Consider the following 12,373-nt stretch of genomic DNA (forward strand, 5'->3'; position numbering starts at 1 on the left):
CAACACATTAAAAAATCAAGCACTTTCATTTTGTTAGCGTCTTCATTCATGTAAACAGACGTGGTCTCGCGATTAATATAAGATGCATGGGTCAGACATTAACGTCGCATTAAACTCCATCACCCATGAAGCCTTGCGCATTACGTAGCAAGAGACGGAGCCATGGGGACGAGCAAAAGCTGGGGGCGTCCAGTTGGTTCTGCATGCTTTTAGTCGCTGGTAGAAGAAAGGGGAACACGTTTGAAGTCGGCACTTGTGAATAAAGCATTATCTGTCAGCTTTACGGGACTTTTTAGATAAAGTAATAACTGCGTTCTTTGTTGGTCTTTTAGTTTGTTCCTCCTCGTCAACATCAGCTCTGCTGGTTCCACTGGGAGGAAACCAGGGATGCTGGGACCAATACGAGTAACAGGTGAGGACCCCACAGTGATCACTGTCTCTCTGGGGACTGTCAGCATGTTGTTGGTCTGCACATAGAAACGCAGATGTTCGGAGTTGGAAGGATATCGTGGTCATTCCGTTTCTATATACTGTTTTCAAATGTAAAATTCAAACCCCAAACTTAAAAGCGGAGCCATCACATGAACATACACACATGATGCAGCATGTTTTAACTATTCAATTTATCCAACCATAATATCTCATCATTGGTGGATGAACCAACATTGTACACCAGGGATGAAAAGACAGAATTAGACACTTCTTAACATCATTTACCAAACATATACAACGTTCCAAATTTGAATGTTCATAAAGCATCACTCGATCCAAAGAAAGACGGGTATTTAGGTTTGATTTCTGAATAGCAAAAGGTAGATCCAAACCCCTTTTATATGTAGACAGAAGGTGCTACCAGGTGGATCAGTCATACAACGTCTACTGCTCAATTAGATAGTAGGCCAGACAAAGCAGAATATTATATCATTTGTGATATTATTTTTACAATTTAATTAACGCAGTCTAAAGATGTTTCATCCAAAAAAACATCAGTTTATCCGATGTTTTTTTGGTATCCAGTGCTGTATACTGTGGTGGAGGGGGGGGGGGGGGGGGGGTCCTCAGTGCTCCTGTCTGACTCTCTGCATCAGTGCTCCTGTCTGACCCTCCTTGCAGTGCTCCTATCCGACCCTCTGCATCAGTGCTCCTGTCTGACCCTCCTTGCAGTGCTCCTATCCGACCCTCTGCATCAGTGCTCCTGTCTGACCCTCCTTGCAGTGCTCCTATCCGACCCTCTGCATCAGTGCTCCTGTCTGACCCAGTGCTGCTCTTTGTCTTGACGAGGCTCAAGGCTTCGGTTTCAAACTGGGCTCCTCCCAGCAGAACTCTCCCACGACGGACTCTGCTTGTGGTTGCAGTAGTGTCCGTCCACACAGAGACAGTAATTACCTCTGTGAGAGCGGCCCTGACGCTAAAGAGAAAGTCAGCCCGCATTAGCTCATGGCATACACACACATACACATATAGATAGTTATCTATATATACCCAGTGGGGTATGTCAGTGCTGATTCTACTCTTACTGAAAAGGAATGGAAGTAAATGCTGGAGTCTGAAACAGGGCACGGTGACAGCGATGTTAGTGATTATTTATTTTCACTTGGTCAGCACAAGAGATCCCTTTTAGATTCCCCCTCCTTAAGAGGATTAGTCTAATACAGAATCGGCCGTCTGCAGAGGAGTGACTCAGACCAGGGCGAGGGCGAGCCATGCCTCCTCCTCTAGACTGAAGCGTGGCTCTCTGTCCGTGTTCCCCGTGTCCCCAGAGCTGCTCCGCTGGCCCCAGAGAGACATGTCCAAGCAGAGTTTCCTGAAGCCCCGGCCAGAGGTGCTGAGCCCCAGCCAGGTGTACCTGGAGAAGCTCCACCCCTCCACCCCCAGCAGCGTGCTCCACCCCTCCACCCCCAGCAGCGTGCTCCAACCCTCCACCCCCAGCAGCGTGCTCCACCCCTCCACCCCCAGCAGCGTGCTCCACCCCTCCACCCCCAGCAGCGTGCTCCACCCCTCCACCCCCAGCAGCGTGCTCCACCCCTCCACCCCCAGCAGCGTGCTCCAGGAGCTGCTCACCAGCGGCAGCAGCAGCTACAACGTCCTGCTACAGGCGGAGGAGGCGGAGCTACGGGTGGTGGAGGAGCGTCTGGGTGGAGGAGGCGGGACCCCCAAGCGCTCCCCCTCTCGCCGCCGGAGGCTCAGGACCTCCGCCAAGTCGGCGTCCTCCGCGCCGCAGAGGAAGAAGCGTCCATCGGGCGCGCCGGCGCCGCTCGCCCCCCGCAGGCCCGCCACCGGAGCAGGGGACTGCGGGCTGCCCGGCGGCCCCCCCGCCGCCACCAAGCCCGCCCGCGGCGCCATCGCCGTGCGGGGCAGCACCATGGGCATGTCCCAACGGCCCGCGGCCCGCCCCAGGGAGAAGGCCCAGGCCCGGCCCGGCAGCACGCCGCCGCCGCCCCCCCAGCCCCGGACGGGCGCGGCCCTCAGGGTGGACAGCGGCAGGAAGCTCTGCATCCTGGCGGCCATCAAGCCGTCCAACGTGGAGAAGGAGAAGCTCAAGTTCTTCAAGTCGGACTTCACCTACAACCCCCAGTTTGAGTACAGCAACCCGGTGTCCCCGCTGGTGCTGGCCCGGCACAGCCAGGCCTCGGACCGCTTCCTGACCCAGGTACAGGACCGCCCCCCCGACTTACACCCTGCCCTTGCCAAACCCTCCTGAAACAAAGTGCACCTTTATGGAAGGGAGTTGCCGTTAGAAGCAGATAAACAGAGATGTTGATCGTATGCCGCAGGTCCAGAGGATGCGACCATTGATCACAAAGCAGCTAGACACATGGTGGCAGGGCGGTCTGCTGAGCTGACTGCTTTAAGATGGCTGAGCCAAGTCAGGCCCTGCACTGTGGCCAAAGCTGTGCCCCCCAGGCCGAACCTCATTACTGTGGAGGGCTCAGGGACGTAAATCTGTCAGTTTGCGCAGTTCATTCTCTTCAGTGTGGTAGTCTCTGACGATGCTGTAGTTAAAGAGCGTCTGCACAGTAGGCTGCAGTGGGGAGTTTGCCGCCATCTACAGGCTGAAGAGTGATCTGGTACTGAGGGATGAAGGAAATTAATTAATCGTTGTAATTTTCTCCATTAATAGACATAGAGCATTCAGACGGCTAACTGTACCCAGTTACATCAGCTCGTGTAAGGCTTGGAGGAACCACATTTATTTGTAAATTTTAGATTGATAATGATACACGACAGTAATAATTTGATATATTTGTATGACCATCATGCATAATTAATTTCCTATTTAAAAAGAGGATTCATTTCCACATGGCTGCTAGTGACCCATCCTACTTAAGGTCCTGTGGAACTAATACCCCCCCCCACACACACACATGCTGTAGGGGTGTTGTGTTGCGAGAGCGACTTGGGGTAACACAAGTCTCCAGACGGTGCAGGGAGGAAGTGTGCAGGATCTGTTGAGGGAGCCACACACACAAACAGGTTAACCAGTAAACTGATCCCACCCCACCTCTCCGCGCCAGAGGCAGATCAGGTTTGACACTTCAATTTTGAAGAACTTTGTTCCTACCCCACCCCCACCACACTTTTAAAAATGTATAAATAGCGCTGGAATATTTTTGGGGCGATAAAAAGCAGTAATTGAGATGAGGCGGAGATGTACGATAATGTGCATTGGGACAGCTGCTGTTGTGTGCCGCTCTCGCCTTTTCTTAATTATAAGGTTGACTTGAATTACCAGTCCTCTATTATGGGATCTAGGCTACTGAGACCAGACGGAGCACTCCTGAACAATGAACAGCAGTTGATCAAGCTGCCCTCCACTTCACATTAAGGTCCCTCTAATGAACAGCAGTTGATTAATCTACCACTTTACATTAAGTTTCCTCTAATCAAACAGCGGTGGATCAAACTAGCCTCCACTTTACATCAGAGTTCCTCTAATGAAATAAAACCAATAATAATGCCAGCTACCTACAATTAATGATCAATAGCCTTGATTCCTTTATAATCCACCATATAAAAGATTAACTTTTAAAATGCAGCAAACCATCTGTCCAGGATCAAGGTACAGTTAGAATTGAGCAAATATTTACTGAATTACTTGGTAAACTTTGCCTTATTTATTTTTTTTTAGTTTAGTATGCTGCCTTTGCCCTGGAAATAACTGGTATTGAAAGACACCAATGTTTGTCCTACGATGAGAAGGGTCTGTTCTCCTTAGTGTAGGCCTCCCTTAATTGGATGCCCCTGCTGTCACTGAGTTCAGGCCTCCTTTAACTCGAGGACCCCTGCTGTTCACTGAGTTCAGCCCTCCTTTAACTCTAGGATCCCTGCTGTTCACTGAGTTCAGGCCTCCTTTAACTCTAGGATCCCTGCTGTTCACTGAGTTCAGGCCTCCTTTAACTCGAGGTCCCCTGCTGTTCACTGAGGTCAGCCCTTCTTTAACACGAGGTCCCCTGCTGTTCACTGAGTTCAGCCCTCCTCTAACCTGAGGTCCTGCTGTTCACTGAGTTCAGGCCTCCTCTAACCTGAGGTCCTGCTGTTCACTGAGTTCAGGCCTCCTCTAACCTGAGGTCCTGCTGTTCACTGAGTTCAGGCCTCCTCTAACCTGAGGTCCTGCTGTTCACTGAGTTCAGGCCTCCTCTAACCTGAGGACCTTGTGTTCCCTCCTTCCCAGGCGGTCCGCATCCTGGAGCTGGCCCTGAACAAGTACGGCAGCTATGAGAACTTTGAGCAGGCCACCGGCGGGAGCCTGCTGAGCCGGGGCCGCATCGGGGCCAACGTGAGGAGGTACCTGGAGAAGGAGGGCTGCGTGGGCCAGGTGAGGCCTTCAAGACGCTGTGGTTGAGGTCCTTAAAGCTGCGTGGGCCAGGTGAGGCCTTCAGGACGCTGTGGTTGAGGTCCTTAAAGCTGCGTGGGCCAGGTGAGGCCTTCAGGACGCTGTGGTTGAGGTCCTTAAAGCTGCGTGGGCCAGGTGAGGCCTTCAGGACGCTGTGGTTGAGGTCCTTAAAGCTGCGTGGGCCAGGTGAGGCCTTCAGGACGCTGTGGTTGAGGTCCTTAAAGCTGCGTGGGCCAGGTGAGGCCTCAGACGCTGTGGTTGAGGTCCTTAAAGCTGCGTGGGCCAGGTGAGGCCTTCAGACGCTGTGGTTGAGGTCCTTAAAGCTGCGTGGGCCAGGTGAGGCCTTCAGACGCTGTGGTTGAGGTCCTTAAAGCTGCGTGGGCCAGGTGAGGCCTTCAGACGCTGTGGTTGAGGTCCTTAAAGCTGCGTGGGCCAAGTGAGGCCTTCAGCAGGACGCTTTGGTTGAGGTCCTTAAAGCTACGCTAGCTCCCTTCATACAGGGCTGGAAAGAGAAGACGGCAAGATTTGAAAACAGCCCAGAAAACAGCCCAGAACCAAACCCACCTCCTGCCCCTTCCTCTTCTATGTTCCTCTGTTACCCCCCTGTGGTGGAGCTGTGATGATGCATGGTTGGCGAGACATGAAGGATTCCCCAAACCAATCATAATCCTGTCATTTTGGTTGGGTCACACAGAGGAAGACACGGTGAACTGGATCAGACATTCTCTCAGCGCATTTCACAGACTGACAGCTGGTTATGCCGGCTCAGGAATCAAACTAATTATACTCAACTTAAAGCTGGTCTTGAGGCTTACCTACAGCACCTTTTAATTAGCCCAACATGGGAAATGTTTTGAGCATTGAGAATATGGAGAACCTTTCATTTAGAACAGTAGCGATGGCAATGTGTTCCTTTCCCTGAGGTTTCTGCCCCTGACTGACTTCATCCGTCACTGAAGTGCTACAGTACTATAAAACGTACTCCCTGACACGGGACCTGAGTTCAGCCAAAAGAGAAAGCGGTAGTAGTCCCTGGGCATAGAACTGTTCTCTTATGTAACCCTTATATCTGGACCATTACATCAGTGTTGGTAACGTTTCACTGAACATCTTACAGCACACTGGCTCTCTGTGCCTTGTGCAACACAAGATTACACCCACACACACCCTTGCAAACATACACACAAACACAAATGTGCAATTACACGCACACACACGATTACACACGCGCACACACACACACAGAGACACACACAATTACACAGCTTGGGGTGAGTGTGTGTCTCACTGTATTGCATTAACAGCAGATGCCTCACCTTTCTGACATGGATTCCCTTTCCTCTGCCTATTTTAGTCTCCTATAATTTCATTTCAGTGGGCAGCCTTTTGGTTTCATCATGTGTAATGAACGTCCTAAATGCTGACGCATGAAAATAAACAATACGCACAAAAAATAATAGGGTATGGTAATGTTAATACTGGGTATTATAAAAATAAGATGCGCACACTTCCGACTCCTGAACTCCTGTGGTGAAAGTGACCCTCAGGCTGGATGCAGCTGGCTGTGCGTGCTGACCGTGGTTCTGATTGGTCCAGATCGTGGTCCACGTGACGGAGGACCTCCTCTCCAGAGCCTCCATGACGGTGGTGAGCGGCCGGCCCACCCTGACCATCAACCTCTGCACCGCCCGCGAGCACTGGCTGGAGGGCATGCTGCGCCACGAGATCGGTAGGTGTGTGTGTGTGTGTGTGTGTGTGTGTGTGTGTGTGTGTGTGTGTGTGTGTGTGTGTGTGTGTGTGTGTGTGTGTGTGTGTGTGTGCTACTACATCCTGTGTCCCCCCCCCCAGGCACCCACTACCTGCGCAGCCTGAACAACAGCCAGCAGCCGTGGAGCGGCAGCGCGGGCCGGCGGCGGCACGGCCTGAGGCCCCCCAACCCCACGGAGGAGGGGCTGGCCAGCCTGCACAGCGTGCTGCTGCGCCGGGACCCCACGCTGTGGCGCGCGGCGCTGCTGTACGTCACGGTGCAGCGTGCCGCGCGCGCCTCCTTCGCCCAGCTCTTCAGCGACCTGGCCCGCTTCCTTAGGGACCCCCACACGCGCTGGGACTACTGCGTCCGCGCCAAGAGGGGCCAGACCGACACGGCGCAGCCAGGTGGGCACGCAGTCAGTCAGTCAGTCAGTCAGTCAGTCAGTCAGTCAGTCAGTCACTCACTCACTCACTCACTCACTCAGTCAGTCAGTCAGTCACTCACTCACTCAGTCACTCACTCACTCAGTCACTCACTCAGTCACTCAGTCACTCAGTCACGCACTCAGTCACTCAGTCACTCACTCAGTCACTCACTCACTCACTCAGTCACTCACTCACTCACTCACTCAGTCAGTCAGTCACTCACTCAGTCACTCACTCACTCAGTCACTCACTCAGTCACTCACGCACTCAGTCACTCAGTCAGTCAGTCACTCACTCAGTCACTCACTCACTCAGTCACTCACTCAGTCACTCACGCACTCAGTCACTCAGTCACTCAGCCATTCAGTCACTCACTCAGTCACGCACTCACTCAGTCACGCACTCACTCAGTCACACAGTCACACAGTCACACAGTCCCTCACTCACTCACTCACTCACTCACTCAGTCACTCAGTCACGCACTCACTCAGTCACTCAGTCACGCACTCACTCAGTCACTCAGTCACACACTCACTCACTCACGCACTCACTCACGCACTCACTCAGTCAGTCACTCACTCAGTCAGTCAGTCAGTCACTCAGTCACTCACTCAGTCACTCACTCACTCAGTCACTCACTGACTAACACAAATGTTCCTGGAGCGCTATATGGGTGATACTAGAAACGATTGGCTAATAAACCATAAGCATGATGATGTTCAGTACCTCTCTGAAGATAACTAATAAGGGGTACAGCCTTTTTAATAAAAAGATGGAAACACTATATATATTTACACAATGAGAAGAAGAAATAATACTAAAAAGGGCATCTTATTTGTTTACTATTTTGGTGTGTCTTGGTCATCTTCCATCCTTATAGTGGGACATAATAGAAGAAATCCCATGATGCATTATGCTCCACTTTAAAGTAGAATGAACTATGATTCTGATTGAGATTGATGCAGAAGACGAGGGAGGCGTTAGATGTTTTGTCAGCCCATCCGTCAGTGTGAGCCGTGTGTCCAAGGTTTTTGGGGGGAATCTCATGTATGATTTCTGTATTGTGTCGCAGGCTGCTTCAGCAAAGACCAGGTCTATCTGGAGGGCATCCTGAACATCCTCAGACACCGGGAGCAGATCGACTTCCCCATGCTGATGGCTCTCGGCAAGGTGAGCTCACCTCGTTCAATCTCAGAGAGAAAAGAAGTCCATCTCCATCTGTGGTTCAGACTGCTTAAAACTGCAGCATCTGTAGCATGAGCTACAATGATGGATGAGAGAACATGATCACTGTTAATCATGAAACATTGATCCATTTGTTAACACAGAGGGTCATAAAACATGATCTCATTCAGGGAGGCTGCATAAGGCTCATGAAGCCACTTCACAAGCCACAGAGCGGCCATTTTCCTGCTCCGTAAGGTTCCTAAACAGAGGTCCCCCTGGTTGTTTCATGGTGTATTGATAATATTATACTAGAGTACGGGTTTATGATGCAACCCAGTCTCACGGAAATACGTGACATTGTCACGTCACGTAATTTAATCTATTCATTCATGATCTGGGACACGTAATTTCATTTTTTTCGTGCCAAAAGCACAAATTTCAAACACATTCTAAAAAGAAGAGATGAAGCAGCTACCTTTTTTCCGTCGCGGTTTGCCTAAGGAGCAGCGCACCTGCATTAAATATATCGATGAATTGTCACAATTTCTCAGAATCAAAGGTGAAAGTAGTAACGGCTGGCCAAAAGCTGTCATATTGTTAGAAATGTGTGCTTTTCAGCAAGAAAAATTTGAAATTACGTGTCCCAGATCACGAATGAATAGATTAAATGACGTGACAGTGTCACGTATTTCCGTGAGACTGGGTTATATGATGAGTACGGCATTGTGGAAGCACCCTCCTTTCATTAATTGCTTTCATGTAGAGGGCCGGATGGTGTAGCTGTCTCTAGCGTGTTGCGCCTCCTGCAGTACGTGTGGCCCTGTGAGCCTCTCCTCAAGTAACAACGTAAACTCAGTGGAGAGGATGGTCGAAGGAGAAACAAACTCAGAGCGATTGACTCAAAGCTCCGTAGATAGACGACTGGGACTCATAAAGGAGACGGGCGGAGTGACGGCAACGAGGACTGATCCCTCAGAACCACCGGCGGTCTAATGTGACCGGCCCCCTGGGTGCTCCTCTGCCTCCCCAGGTGTCCTTCGAGGACGTGGAGCGGCTGCGCGCCTCGGGCCGGACGGAGAAGGTGCGTATCCCCCACTTCCTGCAGGACCGAGCCGCCTACGCCCAGCGGCTGGAGAAGATCATGGAGGTGAACCAGCTCAGTGACCCGGAGCTGCGCCTCATCGTCTGAGCCCCGGGAGCCCCCCCCCCCATTACAGCGCCGGGACCGCGTCAGACGGAACCTAGCATGTCCTGCCCCCGCCCGCTCTGATTGGCCCGCTGGACGCTAGACAGAGGCCCTGTATGTCCCACCACCGCCGGCTGTGATTGGCCAGCTGGACGAAGGCCCTGGGCCCCTGAACAGTCCTACTCAGGCCCAACTCGGGTTAATGCAACGTTGTCATGGAAACTGTTTTTTGGCCAGAAAAATACGCGGCAACATCTACCTCCTCCCAGAGTTCACCCTGATAAGAACCGTTTTAATGTGTGCACGCACGCACAAACGCACACACACAAACAAACACCTGCACGCTGGCACGCACGCACACACACGCACACATGAAGATAAGGGCATGTAGCTGCTAGATCCTTCTAGATGTTGACGGAAGTACTATAAATATAGGAAAGGAGTAGTCCTGCTGCTCCGATAAGAGTAACCCTTATATTTACCCTTATGCATTTACATACTTAAGACATTTTCTATGACAGGCGTTCACAAGGCCTCTTCAGAGGTTAAAGGTCATGTCAAACCCTTACCCTGCCTCACTACTTGCACTTTCTTACCTTTTTGACTTTTTTGACTTAAACTATGTAGCAGGAGTTTGTAGTTTAGGTTTGACTTCCCTGGACTCTGAAGCAAACCAAATGCCTGTTGACGTTGCTGATGCTAGATGGCTAACGGATCTCCTGTTGTCAGCCCCCAGTGTACTGTGGACACTTCAGATGGTACCCAGGCCTTGAGGGGGTTCCTAAAGTATGGTGTTCCTATGTGACATGTTTTGTATAATATTAAGTGTTTACGTTTTTGTGATCAATGTCAGATAAAAACTCTATAAAGTGTATTTTTCCCTAAAGAAGTGGGTGTGTGTTTGATATAGGTCACAACAAAACACATTGAAAAGGCCTGCCTAAGGGGAGCTGTCTGAGGGTTCAGAAGGCCTGCTCCAGTCTGGTAACAGTAGAGCCTCATGACCTGCTCTTCAGAAGGTCTGCTCCAGTCTGGTAACAGTAGAGGATCAGGACCTTCTCTTCAGAAGGTCTGCTCCAGTCTGGTAACAGTAGAGGATCAGGACCTGCTCTTCAGAAGGTCTGCTCCAGTCTGGTAACAGTAGAGGATCAGGACCTGCTCTTCAGAAGGTCTGCTCCAGTCTGGTAACAGTAGAGGATCAGGACCTGCTCTTCAGAAGGTCTGCTCCAGTCTGGTAACAGTAGAGGATCAGGACCTGCTCTTCAGAAGGTCTGGTAACAGTAGAGGATCAGGACCTGCTCTTCAGGAGTGCGATCCATTACTGACCTGTTGGAAAGCGGTCACACTTGACCCGGAGGTGTGACCGGCCAGGGAAACTGATCAAGCTCCGGTTTCACAGGGAAACTGGAAGCTTCAAGTCCCTGTTGGACAACTTACAAGCGTGGACATGCTGCACAAAAAGCTTCTTTCGACACACACTCACACCCACCACGGCTACTGTAACTAAATATGAACGACACACATCGATCTCCCTTTGTGGACACGATGCAGAACTCTAGGCTGATAGATGCGTTAATCACCAGGGTCAATCAACCCCGTGCTACAGTATATACTAGAGCCTTAGACTTCTTACCCTGTATTATGGTCATACAAGCAGCCGCATGTTACTGCAATGCCCGCACATCTTTTGCCTATTTCCTAGGATGGTGTTGCAATTTTACGAAAAGGAAAACATTTATTCATTGTTCATTTTAGCGGGTTAGAAGATAGTTACGTTTAGGTAATAATAATAATAATAGATTTAATTTAGAGGCGCCTTTCAAGACACCCAAGGTCACCTTACAGAGCATATAGTCATCATACATTTAAAAAAAAAAAGACAGTGTAAAAATAAATAAACATAAGCAATAAGAAATAAATAAAACAAAAACAAGACAAAACAAAACAAAAAAACAATCAAAACAGTGATCAGTTAGACGTTGTGTGCGAGTTTGAACAGGTGAGTTTTGAGTTGTGACTTGATTAGGTGTTAGATTAAAGGTTATGGTTAGGTGTTCGATTAGAGATGGTTAAAGTTAGGTCCTAGGTTGGAAATGGTTAGTTTAGGTACTGGGTTAGAGATGGTTAAGTTTAGGTTCTGGGTTAGAGACGGTTAGTTTAGATGTTGGGTTAGAGGTGCTTAGTTGGGGTACTAGTTAGATATGGTTAGTTTAGGTATTACTTAGCTATGTGTTGTGTTTCCTCACGTTTTCATTAACTATTCTCGAGTTACTAACGAGAGATTGCATTCCATATGAATCATCCGCATTCCCCTTTATCAGTCCTGGCGTCACTAACCCTAGTGCCGTTTGGTGGCCACCAGGGGGCAGTAAAAGGCAACTGGAAAGTAGTCGCGTTGCTATGTAACAGGCGGTAGGTGAGACTCCACTATGGCGTCCAGCCTTTTAACGTCCATCCATGTCAGAGAGCTAGCCTCTACCCAGGATGGGGGACCCATGACCTCACAACCTTGGACACGGATGAGCCTCACCTCCTACACAGCCTCATGTGAGGGGGAGACACCATCGGTCGGTTATGTAACCCAGCGGTTGAGTGTTCAGGGCGCCGGCCTCGCTCACCTCAACTCCCCCAAAGTGCTGCGCAGGAAGCACATTGCTCCACAGACCTCGTTAAAAGACACTAAATCAATTATTCAGAATAAATTATCGCTGTAGCCTGAGATGCAGGACAAAAGATGCATTATGTAAGATAGTGTCGTGAATGTGAGTGCATCACCAGCTAGTTTGCCTCGTTGTCTTCGACGAATAACAGCTACACGGGGACTGCTTGCTGCTCCATCTCAGGCAAGACCAAGGCTGCCCTCCTCTTGTTGACGGGGCTTCTCTAGCGCAGAACATGTGTTCAACAGGATGCTCCATCGCTGAGGGACTGTGTTTGAGTGTGAGGACAAGCCAGCAGCGATGTGCACAACGCAGCCCTCCCCTGTGAAACCATCTCTGCCCCCTGACGCT

The 12,373-nt window shown here is 50.3% G+C and overlaps 1 protein-coding gene and 1 long non-coding RNA gene across 2 annotated transcripts; one reads left to right on the plus strand and one right to left on the minus strand.

Moving 5' to 3' along the window:
- The first annotated feature begins 150 nt into the window (after positions 1 to 150).
- On the plus strand, positions 151 to 10,248 carry matcap2 (microtubule associated tyrosine carboxypeptidase 2). The gene is made up of 7 exons (XM_030347624.1): positions 151 to 412; positions 1,761 to 2,650; positions 4,673 to 4,816; positions 6,431 to 6,563; positions 6,683 to 6,988; positions 8,082 to 8,179; positions 9,207 to 10,248. The coding sequence occupies exons 1-7, from the start codon at positions 388 to 390 to the stop codon at positions 9,363 to 9,365; spliced, it is 1,755 nt and encodes a 584-aa protein (XP_030203484.1). The 5' UTR covers positions 151 to 387; the 3' UTR covers positions 9,366 to 10,248.
- LOC115535984 (uncharacterized) lies at positions 2,700 to 5,239 on the minus strand. The gene is made up of 3 exons (XR_003974591.1): positions 4,790 to 5,239; positions 4,644 to 4,696; positions 2,700 to 3,446 (listed from the first exon to the last, which is right to left on the minus strand). It is a non-coding gene; the product is annotated as an uncharacterized LOC115535984 (long non-coding RNA).
- Positions 10,249 to 12,373: the final 2,125 nt, after the last annotated feature.

Source organism: Gadus morhua, chromosome 22 (genome assembly GCF_902167405.1).
Source record: "Gadus morhua chromosome 22, gadMor3.0, whole genome shotgun sequence".
Lineage (NCBI taxonomy): Eukaryota > Metazoa > Chordata > Actinopteri > Gadiformes > Gadidae > Gadus > Gadus morhua.